This window comes from Myiozetetes cayanensis, unplaced genomic scaffold (genome assembly GCF_022539395.1).
Source record: "Myiozetetes cayanensis isolate MyiCay16 unplaced genomic scaffold, myiCay2020 scf10, whole genome shotgun sequence".
Lineage (NCBI taxonomy): Eukaryota > Metazoa > Chordata > Aves > Passeriformes > Tyrannidae > Myiozetetes > Myiozetetes cayanensis.
In genome coordinates this window covers 19,118,335-19,138,008 of record NW_026086605.1, presented here as the reverse complement: position 1 = coordinate 19,138,008, position 19,674 = coordinate 19,118,335, and the positions used below count along the sequence as shown (strand labels likewise).

At 41.2% G+C, this 19,674-nt stretch overlaps 1 protein-coding gene across 1 annotated transcript; it reads left to right on the top strand.

Annotated features, from left to right (window-relative positions):
- Positions 1–6,858: 6,858 nt before the first annotated feature.
- LOC126634755 (beta-microseminoprotein-like) lies at positions 6,859–11,468 on the top strand. The gene is made up of 4 exons (XM_050305401.1): positions 6,859–7,023; positions 9,635–9,734; positions 10,095–10,197; positions 11,096–11,468. The coding sequence occupies exons 1-4, from the start codon at positions 7,021–7,023 to the stop codon at positions 11,223–11,225; spliced, it is 336 nt and encodes a 111-aa protein (XP_050161358.1). The 5' UTR covers positions 6,859–7,020; the 3' UTR covers positions 11,226–11,468.
- The last annotated feature ends 8,206 nt before the right edge of the window (positions 11,469–19,674 follow it).

Sequence of the window (19,674 nt, the reverse complement as noted above, 5' to 3'; positions counted from 1 at the left end):
GATGGGCAGAGTGCTGTTGGAATCAGACTGGGGGACAAGTTCCTTCCTGTGTGGCTGTAAGGACAGAAGGTACAGTAGAGTGGTGTACCTTGTAATTCAGCCAGCACCATGCAACTGCTCAGCTTCATGTATTTGCAGCAATGTGAAATGAGCCAGAGGTCTTTTGGCAGGGCTCTGAAAGGCTGCAGTGAAAGTGCGTGGTCAGGCAAGCAGGTTGCTGGCAGATCCCTATGGATTGCAGAGGTGGGCCAGAGTACAGGACCCAAAGGGTTTGAAGAAAATATACACAAGACATCTTTGAGAAGCACAGCACATACTGCAGTTGCTGCTCTTTTCCACCCACCAGTTTCTGAAGAGCTAGCACAGTGTAATGGGATGCTGTAGTTATGAATATATGGTGAAAGACGAGACAGACATCTATGGATTTCTTCCTCATCCCACTTCAGCCTCCTCAACCCACTTCTGCAATGTTGTTCCATGGTGGAAAAAGCCGCTGACTATCCTGAAACTGCTTGTCAGCTACGCCTAAAAATTTACTACCCAAGGCTGCTGCCAGACCATAAATCCTCTGGTTCTGATGAGCCAACACTGACAACTGGGGACTATACTGATGAAAGTTTGTTGCTGTAGTGTGAAAACTTGCTTACATACTGACTTGACATCAGTTATATGGCTGAAATTACATCTGCCTCTGGGATTTCCCTACAGAGTTGGGGATACAGACATAAAAGTGTAACTCTGTGATTCTCCTTAATGTAGTAATGAAATTAGCAGAGTTGGACTGAGCAGTGGAGTCCGATCCTGGCACACTTAGGGATTCTGTGCTATAGCAATCTGGATGATTTTCTTCTGGCATGGATCACTAAGCTTCCTTCCTGTGAAACCAAGGCAAAAGTAGTGGGAGGAGTACTAGAAACACTTGGAATTATCCAGATGACAGAGCACACTAGTACTCCTTAATCCACCAGTTTAAACATGAGTTAGCCTCAAATCTTGTTCATGTCCACAAAGAAACATCTGCGAACATTATACCAAGAAACAATTGCAAAGCAAAGTGAGAGGTCCAGTATTTATGCTCTTGTTCAAGTTGATACCCAGTGGGTACCTACAATATTTTCCATATGTCCATAGGACTGCAAAGAAATTTTAGCAGCAACAGAATGGTTGTAGGAGGCTAAAAGTGAGGTGATGCAACACTAAAATTAATTTGAAGGCCAGTATTGCACACCTGTTATGTATGATCCCAGCTCACTGTCTCTTCAGAACCTCTGCAGAACTGAAAGTAAACATTTTCCTTTGGAGTGGATCCTGACAGCTCTCAAACCAATGAGTAGATTGTTTTGTCCAGAAAATATCCCTATAAACAACATGGCTAGCTTTATGCTAGGCCATATGGAATTCTGTTAAAGACACAGTGATATCTAACACACACACAGAGATTATGACATAACAGGAAGTACTCTGCATTTATACCGGATTATTAGGGGGATCTGATATTTCTCCTTATTTTTTAAACTGATTTTGTGCAGTGGTTACTGAATTCCCACTAGCTTTTGTCCATGAGGAAATTATAGCATACAGTGGACAAAAACTTAGAGTCTTGATGTGACACTGAGTATATATATTTAAATGTGTTTCTCTGTTCTTGATATTCTGAGTCATGATATACCATATAGCTAACCTGGTTAATTTTTTTTTCCATGTGGGTAAAAGCTTTGGCAGACGTACTACTTAAACAGAGACACAGCACTTGGTTAAACTCACAAATATTTACAAGGTAAAAAATTAAAGAATACCACAGCCAGCTTTCCCAATAGCTAACAGAAAGTAAATATGTTTTTATAACTTCAGAACAGGATGCAAACAAAAGAAAAAGTCAAAATACAATTAAAAGTTAAGCTTCTGCATCACACGGGAGAGAACCCTAACACAATTTGTGCATTGTTCTGCATTTTCCCTGCCACTCCCCATTCTCATGCATGGGTTGTGTTGTATGGCTTGGTACAGATACAGAGAGATGTGTTGTTCATGCCCTGCAATTACCAGAACCCCCCAGTCTCCAAGAGATAGTCCCAGCACCTGCATTATCTGCAGGCTGCTAAAGGTCCTGGGGGTGATGAGCAAAGTCAGAGCTTGAAGATGCCTCAGACTGTGGCACGCAGTTCAGAAAGGAGTGTCTATAGCTAGAAATAAGTAGATGTGTGCTGTCACTGGACCAGCTCAAGAGCCTGAAGCCCCCAGACATACTTCCCTTCCTGCTTGGGGTTCATTGCTGGTTAATGCAATGACAGAACACATAAGCAGACTATGGTTACCCATGTCACCTAAAAAGACCTTGCTGCAGTAAGTTGTGCAAGCAGGAAAAAAATAACCAGGCTAATAAATTCCGCTCAGGTAATTAGAAATCCTAGGAAAAACAAAATCCACAACAAGACTGGTAATCCTCTAAAGGAACCTGGACTTGGACACATATGACCTCACTGGTTTCCCTCACATGGATTTGATCCTTCAATCCAAAAAGTTCATCTCTGATGGTAAAATCATGGGCTTGGAGAACTGCCATTACCATGGAGTTCCCTTGGTGAGGTGTAGGAATACCTGTTGTGAGAGGAATGGGATAAGTTGACTTCTGTGTTCTATCTGTAGATTCTGTGTTCTGTAGATTCTGTAGATTCTCTACAGTCAGGTAATAAGCTCTAAAACTTGAAATCTCTGACACACTTATAGGAGTCAGCCAAAGCCATGCATCAAGTCAACATCAGAATGAAAAAATAAAAAAAGTTTCTGAATCACAATCACATGGTTTTCTACTTTAGCAAAACTTTGAAACATGAAACTCACAGGACTAATGAAATAGTGCTACCCTCCCCCTTGTGAACAGTCAAGAAATTAAACTTTTCATATGAATTGATGTATCATAGTTGATAAAGTAACACAGAGCTAGGATGACTGTGAACTTATGTTCCAGGTTAGATCCAGCAAAACCTTTCACCAGGTGATTCTTGAGAACAAGGAATGGCTCCACTGGAGACAATGGGCTTAAGGATATACATAAGTGGTTTACTTGATCCAAGCCTGAAGATCTATTTTGAAGGCTGCAGAAGTTAATAGGAGTTTTACAGCTTTCCTCAGAAGGCTTTAAACCTATTTAAGCTAAAGATTGTATTTCCAACATACAGGAGGTTTAGTTATCTATGTGATTTATGTGCAAATATTTACCTGCATGGTAAATAAATTCTATTGAATCAGGAGTGAACTTAGCAAAAAACTTATTCTCTCATCTAGTATTATTCCACCATGAGGACAGCAGCTCTCTGGCTGTTCAGGATCTGAAAGGGAAAGCTTTTTTGATAGAAAGTAAGAACAATGAATCATAGAATGGTTTGAGTTGAAAGTGACCTTAAAGATCATATAGTTCCACCCCCACCTCTGCCATGGGCAGGGACACCTTCTACTAGACTAGGTTGCTCAAAGCCCCATCCAGCCTGGCCTTGAACACTTCCAGGGGTGGGGCATCCACAACTTCTCTGGGCAACCTATTCCAGTGTCTCACCACCCTTATTTCTTCATAATATCTGTCCTAAATCTGCCCTCTCTCAGTTTAGCACCATTACCCCTCATCCTATCACTGCTCTCCCTATCTTTCCTGTAGTCCCCCATTAAGTACTGGAAGGCTGCTATAAGATTTCTCCAGGGCCTTCTCTTCTTTATTTGCTGCAGGTTGACTACTGCTGGAGATTATACGTCAGTCTTGATACAGAGAAATGGCCTTTCCTGACCACAATAGTGAAAATCTAGTCAGACAGATTATAGTATGATGTTTCTCTCCAAGAACATTATTCTAAACTCTTGCTTATACTCCAGAGTTACTTAACAGTAATGAATTTAAATTAGTTTTAAACCAGTGCAAAAACATTTAGTTGCACTTTAAATGAATCTCTGTAGCAGTTTAGCTGAGAGGGAATTTACTTAAACTCCTGTTACTAAACTGCTCGTTAAACCTAATGCTTGGTGTAAATCAACAAAAAGTTTACATTTAAAATAAAATAAGAACATTCACTAGGTTTTACATCAATTTAACTAGAAGGTTTTTAAATAACCTGGAAGTAAAACCAGATGGATGAGGTTTTCTTTTTTTCTCCAGCTCTAAAAATATACTCGATGAATTGCCTGGTAACAGTAGATTACCTTAAACTGCAAGTTGCTGGCAGGTCATGAAACAAGATTTTGTGGACAACACAAGGGTAAATGGCATCACCTTCCATCACTGCAAAACCACCTGCCCTTTAGAAGGTCCTAGAAATGTGCTTCTAACCAATAAAAAAATAATAGCTGGACAGGATAACCTTTTCAGAGATTTCTTCAGGTGTCAACACTTAAAAAAAAAGTCTTTCTGAGAAGCTTAAAAAGACCAGACATGTTTAGCAGCATTCAGTTGGGAAACTAGGGAAGTTCTTAGTATGAAATTCTTGCAGCTGTTCTACCAACAAAGCCTTAAAAATGTTATCTACTTGTAGTCTTGTGTTCAGAAAAGGCACATCTTCAACATTGTTTTCATAATCCAGATACTAACTTCATAGAAATATTGAAAATTATCAGAAATGGCAGAGCTGATCACAAGGATAGTACACTTTTCATGGGAGAGCTTGTCAGGCAGTTTTGGCCTCTCCTCATACTACATGACAACTGGTGACAAGCAAATTAGTGCAGTGCTATGGAAGCAATCATTCTTGGAAAAAAAGTGTATCCTGAGGCAGGAGGTTCAAAGGCACACAGGAGCGTCAGCTGACCAGCAGACAATCCACAGCACAGCTGGCAGAGCTCCGGCATCTTTGTCAAGAAATCACTGGCAGAAGAATAAGGTGTTCTGCCTAACAAGCACTTTGAAAGCAAAACCAGTCTTGCTTTGAGGTCTCTATCAAAAAACCACAAAAGGATTGGCAGAAAATTTCCTGTCAAGCCCAAGGTGACTTGGTGTTAGCAAAGCCTGTGCACATGGTAGATAAAAGGAAGGGAACTATTTTTAAAGTGGTGCAAGACATAGGTCGGTGCACATCAAGTATAGTTTCTGTACATTTGTATGAAAGCTTTATATCATAAGATTTGGGAGAAAATATACAATCATTGCTGATAAGACTTTCCAAACAATGCTTAATATGTCAAATGAGGACTAAATCTTAATAGTGAAATAAACTGTGCTTACTTAGTTAATTTTAAAAAAATTTTGGAGGAATTTTTAAAAACTCTGTAAAGCATAAAATTTGTATTAACAACAGCATCCCTGAGAAGAATTTAGGGATGGAAAGCAAAAGTTTTCTATCTAAAACAATATGGGGCTTAAGACAGAGGATGAGATGCCTGGATATATATACAGGAAATGTTCTTAGTATCCAAGGTCATTTCCACAACACTTACAAGCTTTTATACTTTGTTCTATATTCAGATTTGAAAAGAGATACTGTCAGGTTGGAGGCTGTTCAGAAATGGGTTGCAAGAATGGAAGTAAATCTGTGTTACAGAACTGAAGACAAAAAGTGCTGTGCTCACCTGAGAAAGGTTGTAAGCTGACTGGACGCTCTGTAAACACAGACAAGAGGAAGACTTTTACGATGAAGTACAATAATCTAGTATGCCAGAAGCAAAGGATGAGAAAGGATATTTATTGAATTCTCTCAATGAAAACATGAATATCATGAAATGTAACTTTTAAAATGTAATGATTATATCAGAAAAAAAAAGCAGGTATATAGTCTGAAAACTGAATACTTAGTAACTTTTCATTAATTATGTATTTCTTACTAAAGGATTATCAAACCTCAATAGACTTCAACTTCAGCATTTTCTTTAGGGAGGTCATGGAATTATGTTGTGATGCACTTAGATTTATTTTGCTGAATTTTTGGGGTTGAATTGTTATTAGGACTCAGCAATACATCGTGCATGGGGAAAAAGGATGACAACTTTTCTTGCCACCATTCCAAAGTATATAACTCTGTATTTAATTTACTCAAAAAAAAAAAAAAAAAAAAAAAAGCCCTAAATGATTTAACTTGTAGTACAGCCAAATTTCTTGGATTTCTATATTCAAAGTTTCTAAATTTTAAAACCATGTGCTAATTATCCTGTAGCAGATGATAAGTGCCCCTTAGGGATGACTTTCAAATTGCTTGGAAGCATCTGCAACAAAGTATTTTTTAAATATAGGTAGGGTCACACTCTGGTATTTCTTTCTGAAAAGATATTGCAGGAACAAGACAAAGCAGAATACTTGATTAGCACTCTGAAATTTATCACTTCCTGTGAAAGTTTTGCACATATAAAAGTGATCATATACTCCATCATGGTTTTTCAAGTTCAAAACCTGAATACTCCCACAGGAGTAATAGCAGGCTTCTGATTTGAGAGGAAATTTTTATTTTGGTTGAGGAGAAAAAGAAATGTTGTAATTTGATCCAACTTTGATTAAGGTCTCAGTGTTAAGAGGTTTTAATACTGGTAATGGCCAAGTACCTTCAGTTGGTTATCTTCCAGTGCACACTGCAGCATTAAACATGAGTTTGCAAACATCTAGCAAAAGCTCCCATTGCTATTAATACCTAGTTCACTACTCTCAGCATATTCCAGGCAGAAACTATTTAGCATACATTCCTGCCACAGCCAAAACTCACCTAGCCATATAATACTGCCTACAGCTTAGCTATCACTACTTGTGTTTCATCAGAAAGGCATTTTTTCTAATCATAATGCTTCCAAGGAATGCAAAGTTCTGGACTCAGCAGTTTACTCAGGTCAGTGCTCTACAGAATCAAACATTTTCTCATTGCCAGCTGGCAAAATTTCAGTGATTTCTTCAGATATTTCAACATAACTGCATTTGAGTTGAGCAGGCCCTTTTTTCCCCATCTAGACTTGAACTGCACAACATAAAGGCACCAAAAATTATTTGCTCTCTGGTTCCACATCAAGCACTTCAGATTTCTTCTGGAGGCCTGGAACTCTTTGGAAGCCAAGGGCTCCACAATGGTAAGTCTAAGGTTTAGATTTTTCCAGGGGATACAGATTGGTATGTGCTTTAAAACTGCAAAAGGAGAATATTTAAGAGAAAAAATTAGTTACATATTTCAACTGTGGACATACTGTATTTTAAAACTGCAGGATGTAAAGGAAGTAAGACACCTTTGGGAAGATTACTGTGAATTTTCTTCTTTGCATTTGAATTCTTTGCAGGAAACTGTACAGATTAGTCATTCACTTGCTGTTAACCTGTCCTCAGAAAAGGTTGTGAAATCATTCAGAATTCTGTAAACCTTTAGGACCATGCTTTTAAAACCCATAAATGTGAAATAAAGTTTAAACTATAGTGGTTTTATAATGAAAGAAATGTATATTTTGTCTGTATATCCTGTCTGCTCTTTTCTTTTCATCTCTCAAGTTGTGTAGTGTTTTCAGCTCTTCAAGCCTCCAAATGTGTTTGCAGAATCTGAATCAACAGTTAGGTTGGGGTAAACAGATGGACAAAGTTTCTGGCCCAGTTTTCCTCTAATTTGTGCTCACGTAATCCCTAAGGTATAGTCATCAATTACTACCTTTGGTGAGAATCTCAGGAATGGCATAAGTTCTACAAAAGAAGAAGTACTTTCTACGAGACATGCTGATTCATGCATTTTCTTTGCTTTCTCTGCTTAAGCTTTGCTGCTAAATTTCTGTTGCTTATCTGACACATCCTTTGGTTGTTGTAGCAGGAAGTCAGTTGAGACACTGACTGAACAGCACAGACTTCCCCCTATATCTCTGCATAGATTCAGTGCAAGTTCCAAAACGCTGATCTTTAGAAAGAGGAGCATGTCTGAGCTCATCTGACTGGCATTTCTAGGAATAGCACGATAAGGACAAATGTTGGAACAAAGGAGAAAACACTAACAGAAGACAGCACAGCAAAAGAAGGGTTTTAGTATTTTCCACAAAGACATGAGGGATGTGTCATGGCACCGTATGTGCTGTTGCAAACTGCTGATCCACTGTGGAAGAAAGCCACCACCAAACTCCAGCTGCATATCTAAGGTACAGCAAACAGCATCCCAAGCATGTTGAGATCCTGTGTGGAAAGCCACTATTCCCTGCCCTCCCACAGCCTGGAGCAGCTGCACAGCAGCACAGAGAGCCCCACAGCTTCATGCCAAATGCACAGGGTGCCTCAATAGAGTCCAGCTGCAAACTGTCATCCTACAGCTTCATGGAACAGGAGCTGCTTAGACACTTTCCTCTGGCCAGGCACACAGAGTAGCACAGTTGAAGAGTTTGAGTTTCTCTTCTTAACTTCTCTCATTCTGGCAGTGGTGCTCAGCATGGCAACTGCCTCTATTGTAGCCTAAAGCCTCAGGAACTCCCAGTCACAGAACCACTGGGGAAATGAAACATAACACCCTTCCCAGACCACTCCATAAACCCTCCTCCTCCCTTTCACTACACCAGAAATGTCATTCACCCCATAAGAAAGCAGCACATCAAGGATTAAAATACCAAGTTTTTTCCACAGCAGCCAGAGGAGTTTTACCTTGGCTCACCATCTGCCTAAGGTTCACGACATTTCAGTGTCTCTTGGCATTTGTGATTCAAGCAACTCAAGGTAGACAGCAGAGCTGCCTAAACCCAAAGCCTCTCCCTGCTATTTTAAGCTCCATTTTCAAGCAACCACAGCCTCTGAAGTTCAGAACAGTAACTTGGAAAGATCTACTTGTTTTAAAATCCATTCCTGTTAGCCTGCAAGTGCTATCAAGGAAATCTAACTTCCTCCATTGCTTCTTGTTCTTTGGCCATTCCTAAACTTTTGCCTTAAGTTATCCTCCAGCTGGAGCAAGCCATCAGAATAACCCTGTGCTCTCTCATGCTCCTCCAGTCCCTCTGCCCCAGAATAACCATCATTACAAAGTTACACAGGCTTTTTCAAAAGAAGGCTGGTTGTTCAGCAGGTCCCAGAGGACATACCTGAAGAACTCTTACAGATGTTTAGCTGTTGCCACCACTACTCAAAAGGAAGTGTGTCCTGTGACAAGTCCAAACCTGTGTCTGTGGTTTAACAAGATGGTTCAGGTGAAGCTGAGCACAATGTACCACACTCAGATATTGTCCTTAGACAATGTATCTCTCTTCTGTACCCAGCCACCAATTTCAAAAAACCTACTGGAATATAATCAGGTCTGAGATTTCCACTCCTCCACTAAAACTGAAGAAACTGCTGTACCCCAAACTGAAGCACTGGGATGCTACACAGACAGTGATTTGCTGGAGAAATAGCTAAAGCTGAGTCAAACGCAATAAATAAATAAAGCACAGATAAAGGTCTGATGGGATTTTCAAGTGTGTAATACTATTGAAGCTTTTTTGTGATTTCTAGAGATTGGACTTAGGCAGTGAGTGATGCTGCTAGCACAACTATGTCATATCATTTTGTATCTTGCCATGTAAAGGAAAAAATTATCAATGAAGTGAAATACCTGGAGTGTCTTTTCCCACTATTTTCATATCCACATAAGGTTATTTGTCATTTTGGTTCAGGTTCAGTGACAGCTTTTGAAAATGGAGATAATCAATGTGGAATGAAAGTCATGCCATGGGCTCTATGTTTCTTTTACAGAAGAGCTTTCTGGCTTTCCTTGTTGCAATGGGCATCATCGTGGCCCTGGGTGATGCATACTGCCTTAATAAACGTCAAAGGCCTGGAGAGGTCTACAGAGGTAAGAACAGAGAAGGTTCTCTCCCTTGATCGCTCTGTGGTAGCTTGGGGGAAGATGTGAGAAAGACATGAATAGGGGGTTCCAGCATGAAGTTCCAAAAACAGGTGTAAAACAAAGTTTCGCCCTGGACTGAGTGTGGCTGCAGCAATATTAGTGCTATTGGTGCTAGGTGGCCATTGCTTCTGCAGCACATGGAGCTGATGCAGGAGTTGAGGAAGTAGAAACCAAGAGAACAAAATTACTTGTAATTTAATATTGCTCAAAGAAATATTTTCAGAAAAGTTGAAATAATTTTTAAAATTTTCAGCCTTTAGGTGGAGACTTAAAGAACGTGTTCTGTTTTGCTGCTGTCTTATGTAGGCTGTAGGATGAATGGAAAACTGTACCCTCTGGGACACATTGAGAGGACAGAAGATTGCCACAGATGCAGCTGCAGTCGAACTCAAATGACCTGCTGCTCAATGTAAGTTTGAACTTCTTGGTACCATCACTGCCCATAGGACAAGCACAGCTTTCCATTTGCTGGGGATAAATGAGTTTCTAAGAGCACAAGGGAGCCTTTTTTTGCCCACATCACAGAGCAAGTGAAAGCCACATGGAGCTCTAGACCATTTGGATCCTTAGCTGTGTATACCTTGGCTCATTTCCTGCTGACTAGGAGTGGACACAGAGCCTTCCAGGCACATCCAGGTGGTGCTTGCCTTGAATTTTCTAGGAGCTTGTGAACCCCTCTGCCACTGCAGTTAAATCTTTCCTTAGCTGAGAAAGAGAGGGTAGGATGGAATTTACAAAAGAATTACTTTCACGAATTACTTCAGCAAAATTCCTCTACAGTGCGTATGCTGATTTTAACCCCTTTCTGAAGGTGCTTGTCTCCAGTGAAAATACTGACCCTAGGATGACAAGGCTCTGCTCTGAAGTATCTCTCCAACATCCTCCTTTCCTCTCATCCTGACTTCTCAAAGGACCAAAATGGCTTGATATTGACCTTAGCCTTTGTTTAGGTGACAATCAGTCTATGAGGAAACAGCTACTGCCATCTAAGCAAATTGGAAAAAATGGAAGCTTAATGGAAAAAAGAGAAAACATGCCAAGCTCATGCTTATGGCAGACTGTAGAGTGCAGTGCTAGAAATCCCCATGCTGGTGCTGAGCATCCTGATACATGCCCACAGCACAGTGCAGCAAGGCATCATTTGAGGCCCTGGGAGCTGCAGCTGTGTTGCACTCAGGGTAACTCAGCTGGTCTTAGCCATAGTTTCAGAGATGTCTCACTCAGCAATAGTTCAAGCTATAATCAATGAAGTATTGAAACTTCTATTGCTGTCAAGCTAACATTTGCCTTCTTCTTGCCAATGACAGATTTTTTATTCCTGTTGCTTACGACAAAGAGAACTGTAAAGTTGTTTTAAACAGAAAAAGCTGTAACTATGATGTGGTGTACAAGAACGACCCCTCAAAGCAGTGTCCTGTAGTTACACGTGTGGGCTAACACCTGCTCCAAATCTCTTCACTGTGGAATTCCTCCCCTTCCTACACCTGCTTTGCCATCACAGAGAAGTACAATGACATGGGAAATCTCATAGGAAACAGGACTTCAGTAGCTCACTTCTAATTTCCTACTTGCTCTAATTCAGCATACAAGATGCCTAATCACATACAATGTCTTCTTTATGTAAGATTTGCTTGGGTGTTGCTAAGTTCTTTTGACTACAATAAATCCAGATGAAACATCCCTCAGTGCTTCATATTGATGTTTCTTTTCCTGCAGTGAGATGGGGCAGTGTCACCTTCTTTGAGAAAGGGATGCCTTTGCCTCACTCCTCTGACCGGTACCTCACTGCTCTGCACCGGTACCCTGGCACAAGCCACTTTCACACTTCTCAGGTTCTGCTCTAGCCAGGTGTCAAAATCCATTCTCATTTGCAAGGGATGCACTGACTGGGACATGCTGTACAGTGGCTCCTACTCAGGGCACACGGGACACACCTGAACTGCTGTAGGAGTTTTGCTAACTCCTTCTGTGCTGCTAACACTTGGCTGCTAACATGGCAGCAGAGCCTGAAGCACTAATAAAAGCAAGTGCCTTTTATTAGTGTAAGAATTCTCTACATTCCCTGGGGAGTGAATTCCAGCTTCAAAATCAAATCTCCCACCTCGCAATAGGTAATATCCTAACTCTGCCCACATATAAGACACCAGACAACAATACCCTGCAAAATGCTGCTTTTATATGGGCTCTTTGCTTTAAAAAATGAGTAGTAAACCCCCACACCAACCTGTTGTTAATTCTTCTATGGTTTGAAAAGAAAACTACCTTGCAAAACAAGTGGACTGTTTAATCAAGCTCTATGATCATAAGTCCGTTGTCTTGTAAAAGCAGGAGATTACACACAGCTGAGCATTCTTAGGGCAGGGATCCTCACTGGTCCTAAATGACTTTTTCCCTTTTCTGACATTTCATGTAAAAATTACAGAGAACACAGCCTCAACTGATTCACTTGAAGGAATGTTCTCACAGAACAAACAGCTGCAGCTTCTCACTAGGGGAAGTAATATTTTGAGCTTGGTGATCCAAAGCCTTCCTACCTAAATAGCTCAACGGAACTGTTTCTAGAGCAAATTTGGTTTTCATATTTATGGTTTTTTTTAATTCTGGTTTTCAAAATAAAATGTTTTATGAAGAACAAAACTTACTTGGAGATTCCTCATGGATTATTTTTAATTTGAACCACTGAGAAGTGCACATGTCAGCTTATTGAAGTCTGGAACTATGCCATGTGATACTGAAATTATTTCAGGATTACAAGTTTTTCCCTACCAAGGTCTTATGAATTAAAGGCTACATTTTTCTTCTAAACCTTACAAAAATAAGTCTATTTTCTCATAAATTCACCATCATACTCTTAATATTAGTGGTTAAAACTTTATGTTTTAAGTGATTTATAGATGCTTAGTTAATTTTTAAATTAGATCTCATTTTATTATACTTGTCTCCTTATTTGGACCTTCATTGATTTATTTTTAATTCAGAGCTTTATCACCTCTAGGGTCCCAAGAGTTTCAGTAGCATCTGGGTGCCCACTTTCTTATAGATGAAGACAACTTTCTTGGTGCAAGGAGATTTCTGATTTGCTGACAGCAAGCAGGTTATGGGACTGGGAAGAACCAACATATTTGACTACTGTGATGAGCACATCCTGCCAGAAGTTATCTGTGGGTGGTGAAACCCATTTCCCCTGCAGGGGCACCACCTCCACCCACATGTACTTGAAGCCAAATCTAAACCAGCTCAGCACAAACAAGAGCTGACACTGGGGAAGGAAGAAAAAAATGAATTCTGGTGGGCTTTCCAGGCCAGGGAAGTGTAGAGACTTGCCCTAAGGCTCCAGAGTTATTTGTGATTCAATGTGCAGTATATTGGTTTTTCTATTGCCAGGAGAGTGGGCATACTGAAACTGCCTTTTTTTTTTTTTTTAATTTTTTTCCCCCCTCTAAATAAAACAGTTTTAGCGCTGAGGGTCAGGAGTCTTGAATCATTCTTGCTATAAACTGGAAAGCCTGTCTACTGAGAGAGGAAATACTCAACAGCATTGCCATAGGTACTTTTCATTATTTTTGGTTTTGGCATTCATGAGAGGATAAACCTGCAGGAAAGCAGGTTGACCTATCACTCACCCTCTCTTTCGAATCCTTTTCATTGTTTGTGCACCAACAAAGATGAATGAAATACATAGGGCAGAAACATAGAGAGTTACCAGTTCTGTTTTTCATCCTTCATTGCAGAGAAAGAACAGACTCCAGGCTGCTCAGGGAATTAGTAAGTAAGGTCCCCTGGGAAAATGTTTTTGCATGTGCTCGTGTCCATCAGTGCCGGTCACATTTCAAACATCACCTCCCAAGAGCATAGAAGCAGCAATTCCCAAATATCAGAAGTCAAGCAGGGGAGGCAGAAGGCCGGCTTGGCTTAACAGGGGTCTTCTCTTGGAAATAAGGCAAAAAAGGTAGGTATATGGCTAATGGAAACAAGGTCAAGTGACATGTGAAGAATACCGAGATGCTGCTTGCTGCTGTAGGGAGAAGATCTGTGTGGCCAAAGCTCAGTTGGAGTTGAAGCTGCCGAAAATGGGGGGTGAAATAAATAGTTTTTTCAAATACACTAATGGCAATATGTAGTATAGAAATATCATCAGCCTGCTACAGGATGAGGAGGGTCACCTCCCAGCCAGGGAGAGAGACAAGGCAGAGGTGTTTAACACTTTCTTTGCCTCTTTTTTCAACAGAGATGACAGATCAAGGCAGTCTCAGTGCCCTAAGCTGGAGGACCATGACTGCAAAAACGTTAACCCTGAAATTGTGTGGGATCTGCTGCTCCAGCTGGATCCCTGCAAATCTATGGGGCCTGATGGGATTCATCCAAGAATCTTCAAAGACCTGGCTGATATCATGGCAAAACCTCTCTTGATGATTTTTGAGCAGTCTTGGGAATCTGGAGAGGTCCCAGCTGACTGGAAGCTGGAAAATGTTGTCCCAGTTTTCAAGAAGGGCAAGAAGGAGGGCCCCAGAAACTACAAGCCTGTCAGTCTCACTGCAGTGCCTGGTAAAGTTATGGAAAAGATTATTTTGGGAGGTACTGAGACATACCTGAAAGACTACAAGTCGTTGGTCACAGCCAGCATGGCTTCATGAGGGGAAAGTCCTGCTTATCAACCTGATTTCCTTTTCTGACAGGTAACCCACCTAGCTGATGGAGGGAAGCCAGCTGATGTAATCTTTCTGGATTTCAGTAAAACTTTGGATACTGTCTCTCACAGCATCCTTCTGGACAAAATGTCCAGCACACAGCTGGATAACACATCATGGGGTGGGTGAGCAATTGGCTCATGGGTCAAACACAAAGGTTAATAGTGAATGGGTAACATCAGAGTGGTGACCTGTCACTAGTGGGGTTCCACAGGGCTCCATCTTGGGCCCTGTGCTCTTCAACATCCTCATAAATGACTTGGACACAGCACTGGAAGGGATACTAAGCAGTTTGCAGGTGATACAAAACCGGGAGGAGCTGTTCACTCCCTGGAAGGCAGGGAGGCCCTGCAGAGAGACGCTGACAGATTAGAGGACTGGGCAATCCCCAACCCTATGAAGTTCAGCAAAGAAAGTGCTGGATTCTGCACCTGGGATGGGGCAACCCTGGATGTTCATACAGACTGGGGAATGAGATGCTGGAAAGCAGTGCCATGGAAAGGGACCTGGGGATCCTGGTTGAGGGCAAGCTGAATATGAGCCAGCAGTGCCCTGGCAGCCAGGAGGGACAGCCGTGTCCTGGGGGACATCAGGCACAGCATCACCAGCTGGTCAAGGGAGGGGATTGTCCTGCTCTGCTCTGCACTGGGGCAGCCTCACTTTGAATGTTGTGTGCGGTGTCGGGCACCACAATATAAAAAAGACATTAAGCTCTTAGAGAGCATCCAAAGGAGGGCAATGAAGATGGTGAAGGGCCTTGAGGGGAAGCCGTGTGAGGAGCAGCTGAGGTCACTTGGTCTGTTCAGCCTGGAGAGGAGGAGACTGAGGGGAGACCTCATTGCAGTCCACAACTTTCTTGTGAGGGGAAGAGGAGGGCAGGCACTGATCTCTTCTCTGTGGTGACCAGTGACAGAACTCGAGGGAATGGCCTGAAGTTGTGTCAGGGTAGGTTTAGGTTGGATGTTAGAAAAAGGTTCTTCACCCAGAGGGCACTGCAACAGGCTCCCCAGGGAAGTGGTCACAGCACCAAGCCCAGTAGAGTTCCAGAAGCGTTTGGATGATACTCTTGGGCACATGGTGTGACTCTTGGGGATGGTCTTGTGTAGGGCTAAGCACTGGACTCTGTGATCCTTGTGGGTTTCTTCAAACTTGCCATATTCTTTGATTCTGTTTTTATGTGAAACTAGACAAAAACTTGTTCAATTTCAGTAATATCCTCAGAAATCCCAATAGAACCTCTCCAAACCAGAAATGCTTTTGTGCTTTATTTGTTTGGAAAGACACCGGAGAATAAGATTTTGCCATTTTTATATCCACCCCTCTGGGAAACAACATAGAGGCCATACAGGAGCTCCTTAGAAACAACACATTATTGTCACAGTATGTCCAAATTTCAGATTCTTAGGATTTTATAGCACTCAGATTCAATCAGTGACATATATAGAATCAGAGCGTCATGGCAATACCACACATGTATTTAAGCTGCAACCTATTTCAAATTGTAAGGAATTACAAAAATAAAATGCTAGCTGTCATTTTGTGAAAAACATTACATGAAATCTGTTACATTTTATACTCTTTCAGGTGGTGATTGGTGCTTGCTTTCCCAAAGAGGGGGAAAGCAATTCTCCTAGCACAGGTTTGTTCTCGGTATCTGATAAATTACTTTCAAGAAGTTGTCCAAGACATTGTGGGGTTTCTACAGCAAGGTTTCCTGGGCTTGTTTCTTAACACCACTACATATTGCACACTGCCATTATGAACTAAACAGGCAAAGTGCCATTCTGGTGAAAACTGTCAGAGATACAAGCCACAACAGCTCTCTTGGTGTTCTGTTCTAGTTGCTGCCCGTCTCGAACACACAGGAAGGGTGTAAGACAAGAAATGGGAGGAAGAAGGATTTTATACATTACAGTGGAAAACAGCAGAGAACAAAAAAAGATCCCAACAGCCAAGATATCTCTTGGATTTGGCTGAAGCATTCTGTGGCTGCCCTCCCTAGTCCAGACTTTCCTGAGTTCATGAAGCAATAATATCCAACGACTGCATTTTATCTTCATGGAATCAGTGACTAACAAGTTTAAAAATGGAAACAAGCTCATGCTCTCTAAATAGAGCTGAAATACACTGTAGGTGGGGTATACAAAAAATTAACTTCCCCAAATAGAAGCCCAGAGGATGCTGAACTAAGTAACTGGCAGTTTATTTTGTGCATTTGTGTGCAGCTTATGTTAAAGACAAAAGACCAGATAAATTTGCTACCACCTGGAGGACCAAAGCCAAGCTTATAATGCCAGTGCAGCCACAGCAGGGTCCACTACTGCACCACCTAAATTCCACAAAGCCAGAGGCACTACTGAAAGGAACTACAGCAATGCACCCACCTACCACCCTTCCTATAGCTAACTCCTTAAGTCACAGCTCCACAAGAGCTCATAGATTCTCATAGATTTATGGTCTTCATTTGCTTAATCAGTTGCCAAGTCAAGATGACAAGCTGTGTTTGGAATCACTCTGTTTTTTCATTTGAGGAATAAACTTTTCTGTCGTTTTCCTGTTCACAAGATTTCTAAGATTTTTATTACTATATGCCTCGATTTGAAAGTTAAAAGTGCAGGTAAGATTGCAGCTCCCCTAAGTTGAGATATCTTTTTGGTTAAGTCTGTCATTCCTATTCATTTTGATTTACTGCCTCTGGACTTCTGTTTTCACTGGTATAGTATCTGTGGCCATTTCCCTCACATCAACTTGCACTTTGGAGATGGAGGTCTCCTCCTTACAAGCACAGCCTGGCATTTGTTGTTGGCTCTTTAGATCTTCTTGTCTGCCTCTGTGTTCCTTGCTTATCACTGATTCTTTATCCTGGGATCATGACCTGACAGGATTTTCCAGGTTAGCCGAGAAATTATCATGCTCTTTAACAACGCATTTGCACCGAGATGAAAAATTTTTTCTTATTCCACTGAAATTGCACTGAATTAAAACTGAAATTTGACTCATGGATAGGGACTTTGCTACATATGGAAGGAGACAGGTCTGTTAAGGTCAGAGGAGAAATGATATTATTGTCTCCAGCTTGAGCCTCCTGTCTTGAATTGGGACTTCAAATAAGTTTTTGCTCTGCCACCTGTTACCTGAGGCAAGTCACTCACACCGCCTTGCTATAAAATGAATATGATCCTTTGCTAATTCCTATTGCTGGAGAGATCTGAGGGCATAATAGGCTTTGAGGTTTGTGGACATATGAACCTCAGAGTTAGCAAAAATGTCCCCACCAAGATAAAGCTTCCTTCTCCACCTTTACAAGATGTTTCTGTGTCAACACTGCACTGTGTATTTTAGTGTTGTTTGCTTTGCATTCCCTTAACACAGTTATCCTTTCTTATACACAAATGTGACAGATTTTATTCAACAACTGTAAAACCAATTTACATTCTAGGTAGCATTGTCAGTTTAAGGTCAAGAAGAAATTTTTACACTTGTGTTTACTTATGATCTGTGAGCTGATATGCCTCACTCTTCCTCCTTTCCAGTAGCAGTAATAGTCAACCTATTGGTTTCAATGACTGTATACACAAACTGCTATAAGGGGTCCTGCACTTATTGTCTCCTGAAGAAAACCGATCCCTCTCAAGAATGTTAGAGTAGTACTGAAATGCTGGGTTAAGAAACAAGGTTTTTGGACTGCTTTCATTTTTAGTGTATCTCTTCTAGCTTTCAGTTGTTCTTAGATAATAGCTGGTTTATTGGGCTGTTTTAATAACATTACTGCTCTGAAATCATGCTGTATTTCTCTCCGTTGACTGCCTAGCACTGAAAGATACAGGAAAAACAGGTTGATCATCTTGCATTACTTTGATTATTTCTGTGGTCATTAGTGAGATGTAACCAGAAACTCCAGCTGAAGAATGACTAAATAAAATAGCAAGGTAAACCTTCAAGTCTCCAGGAGTTTTCCTTGCCTTAGGAAGGAAGAGGACACTCTGCCCATCAGCCTAAGTGGAAAGAGGACACAGAAGTGGGCAGAGCACTGATATTCTTAGAATGTTTTTAGTAAGAAATTATCTGGTTGGGAAGCCAACATAAGATTTCAACAGAGCAACACCTGTTAGAGATACCAGTTCCCCACACAAGCAAGGCACCCATCAGCCTCTACATGAACAACATGAAGACATGCAACATTATATGGGTCACAAATGATCTCAAGAATCAACGGAATAGACTATCTACATGGACTTTGCTGCTGTGAGTGATTTCAGCACAGCATGTTGTTAGGTTTCCTCTGAATTCACATATCGTTCAAAGAGTTTCTTCACTGTCCCTAAAGACTGCCCAGTCTTAGACAGGTAATTCCCTGCCATGTTCCAAAGAACGCTGCTTGCAAGAACTTCTCTCCATACATGGCATAGCGTGCACATAGAAAACATAGGGGGGCCTGCAATGGGAACAGCTGGGCAGTCACTGCTTGTCTGAAAAGCTGAGAAAGAAAACACATACACACAGTGGTTGGATTTTTGGGGTTTTTTTTGGAGTTGAGCAACAAATGCATCCTCTATTACTGCAACACCAAACCAGCAAGTTGACTGCATTTTGACTGTAACAAGTTCCATAAGTTTCACTCCAGTACACCAGAATCGCTATGTGACTGGTGGTTTTTGTTCACAAACTGCAGGGTGCTGCAGGGTTCCTGTCAAGCAAAATACTGCATACAAAGGCCAAAACATGTGAGAAGAAAAAGAAATTAAATAGTTCAGTAGTATTAATAAAATAAAGGCAGTGCAATTTGCCAGTCCTTTTGTTTCAAAATGTCATGGAGCATTTGCTCCAGATTACTTTTGAGAACATGGAGGAACTAACACCTTGAACAGGATTCTGTGGTACTTCCCACAGTATTGTCAGCCAAAGTGAAACAGTTAATTTCAGCACATAAAGGTTAGAAAGAGCTGGCATACAAAGCTAGGGTACATCCTCAGGCATCCCAAGACGTAAATCAATTAGACCAGGCAGCATAGGAGCAGAACATGAGAAGGGAGACTATGAACTCTCTCTGTTTTCACTGCAACCAACCAAGGCAGCTTTGGCCAAGGATCGGGGTGTAATACTTTGCTATCCTGCTGTGACTTTTTTCCCTCCTCTTTAACAGGAAAATGCACATGGTCTGAAACACTGACAGTGAAACAAACCACAATGATGCTGTT

Excerpts from the sequence above, each read along its gene's own strand:
- LOC126634755 (XM_050305401.1), top strand. Across the intron at positions 9,735-10,094 it reads GCCTGGAGAGGTCTACAGAG|GCTGTAGGATGAATGGAAAA; the intron begins GTAAGAACAGAG and ends TGTCTTATGTAG. Across the intron at positions 10,198-11,095 it reads CAAATGACCTGCTGCTCAAT|ATTTTTTATTCCTGTTGCTT; the intron begins GTAAGTTTGAAC and ends TGCCAATGACAG.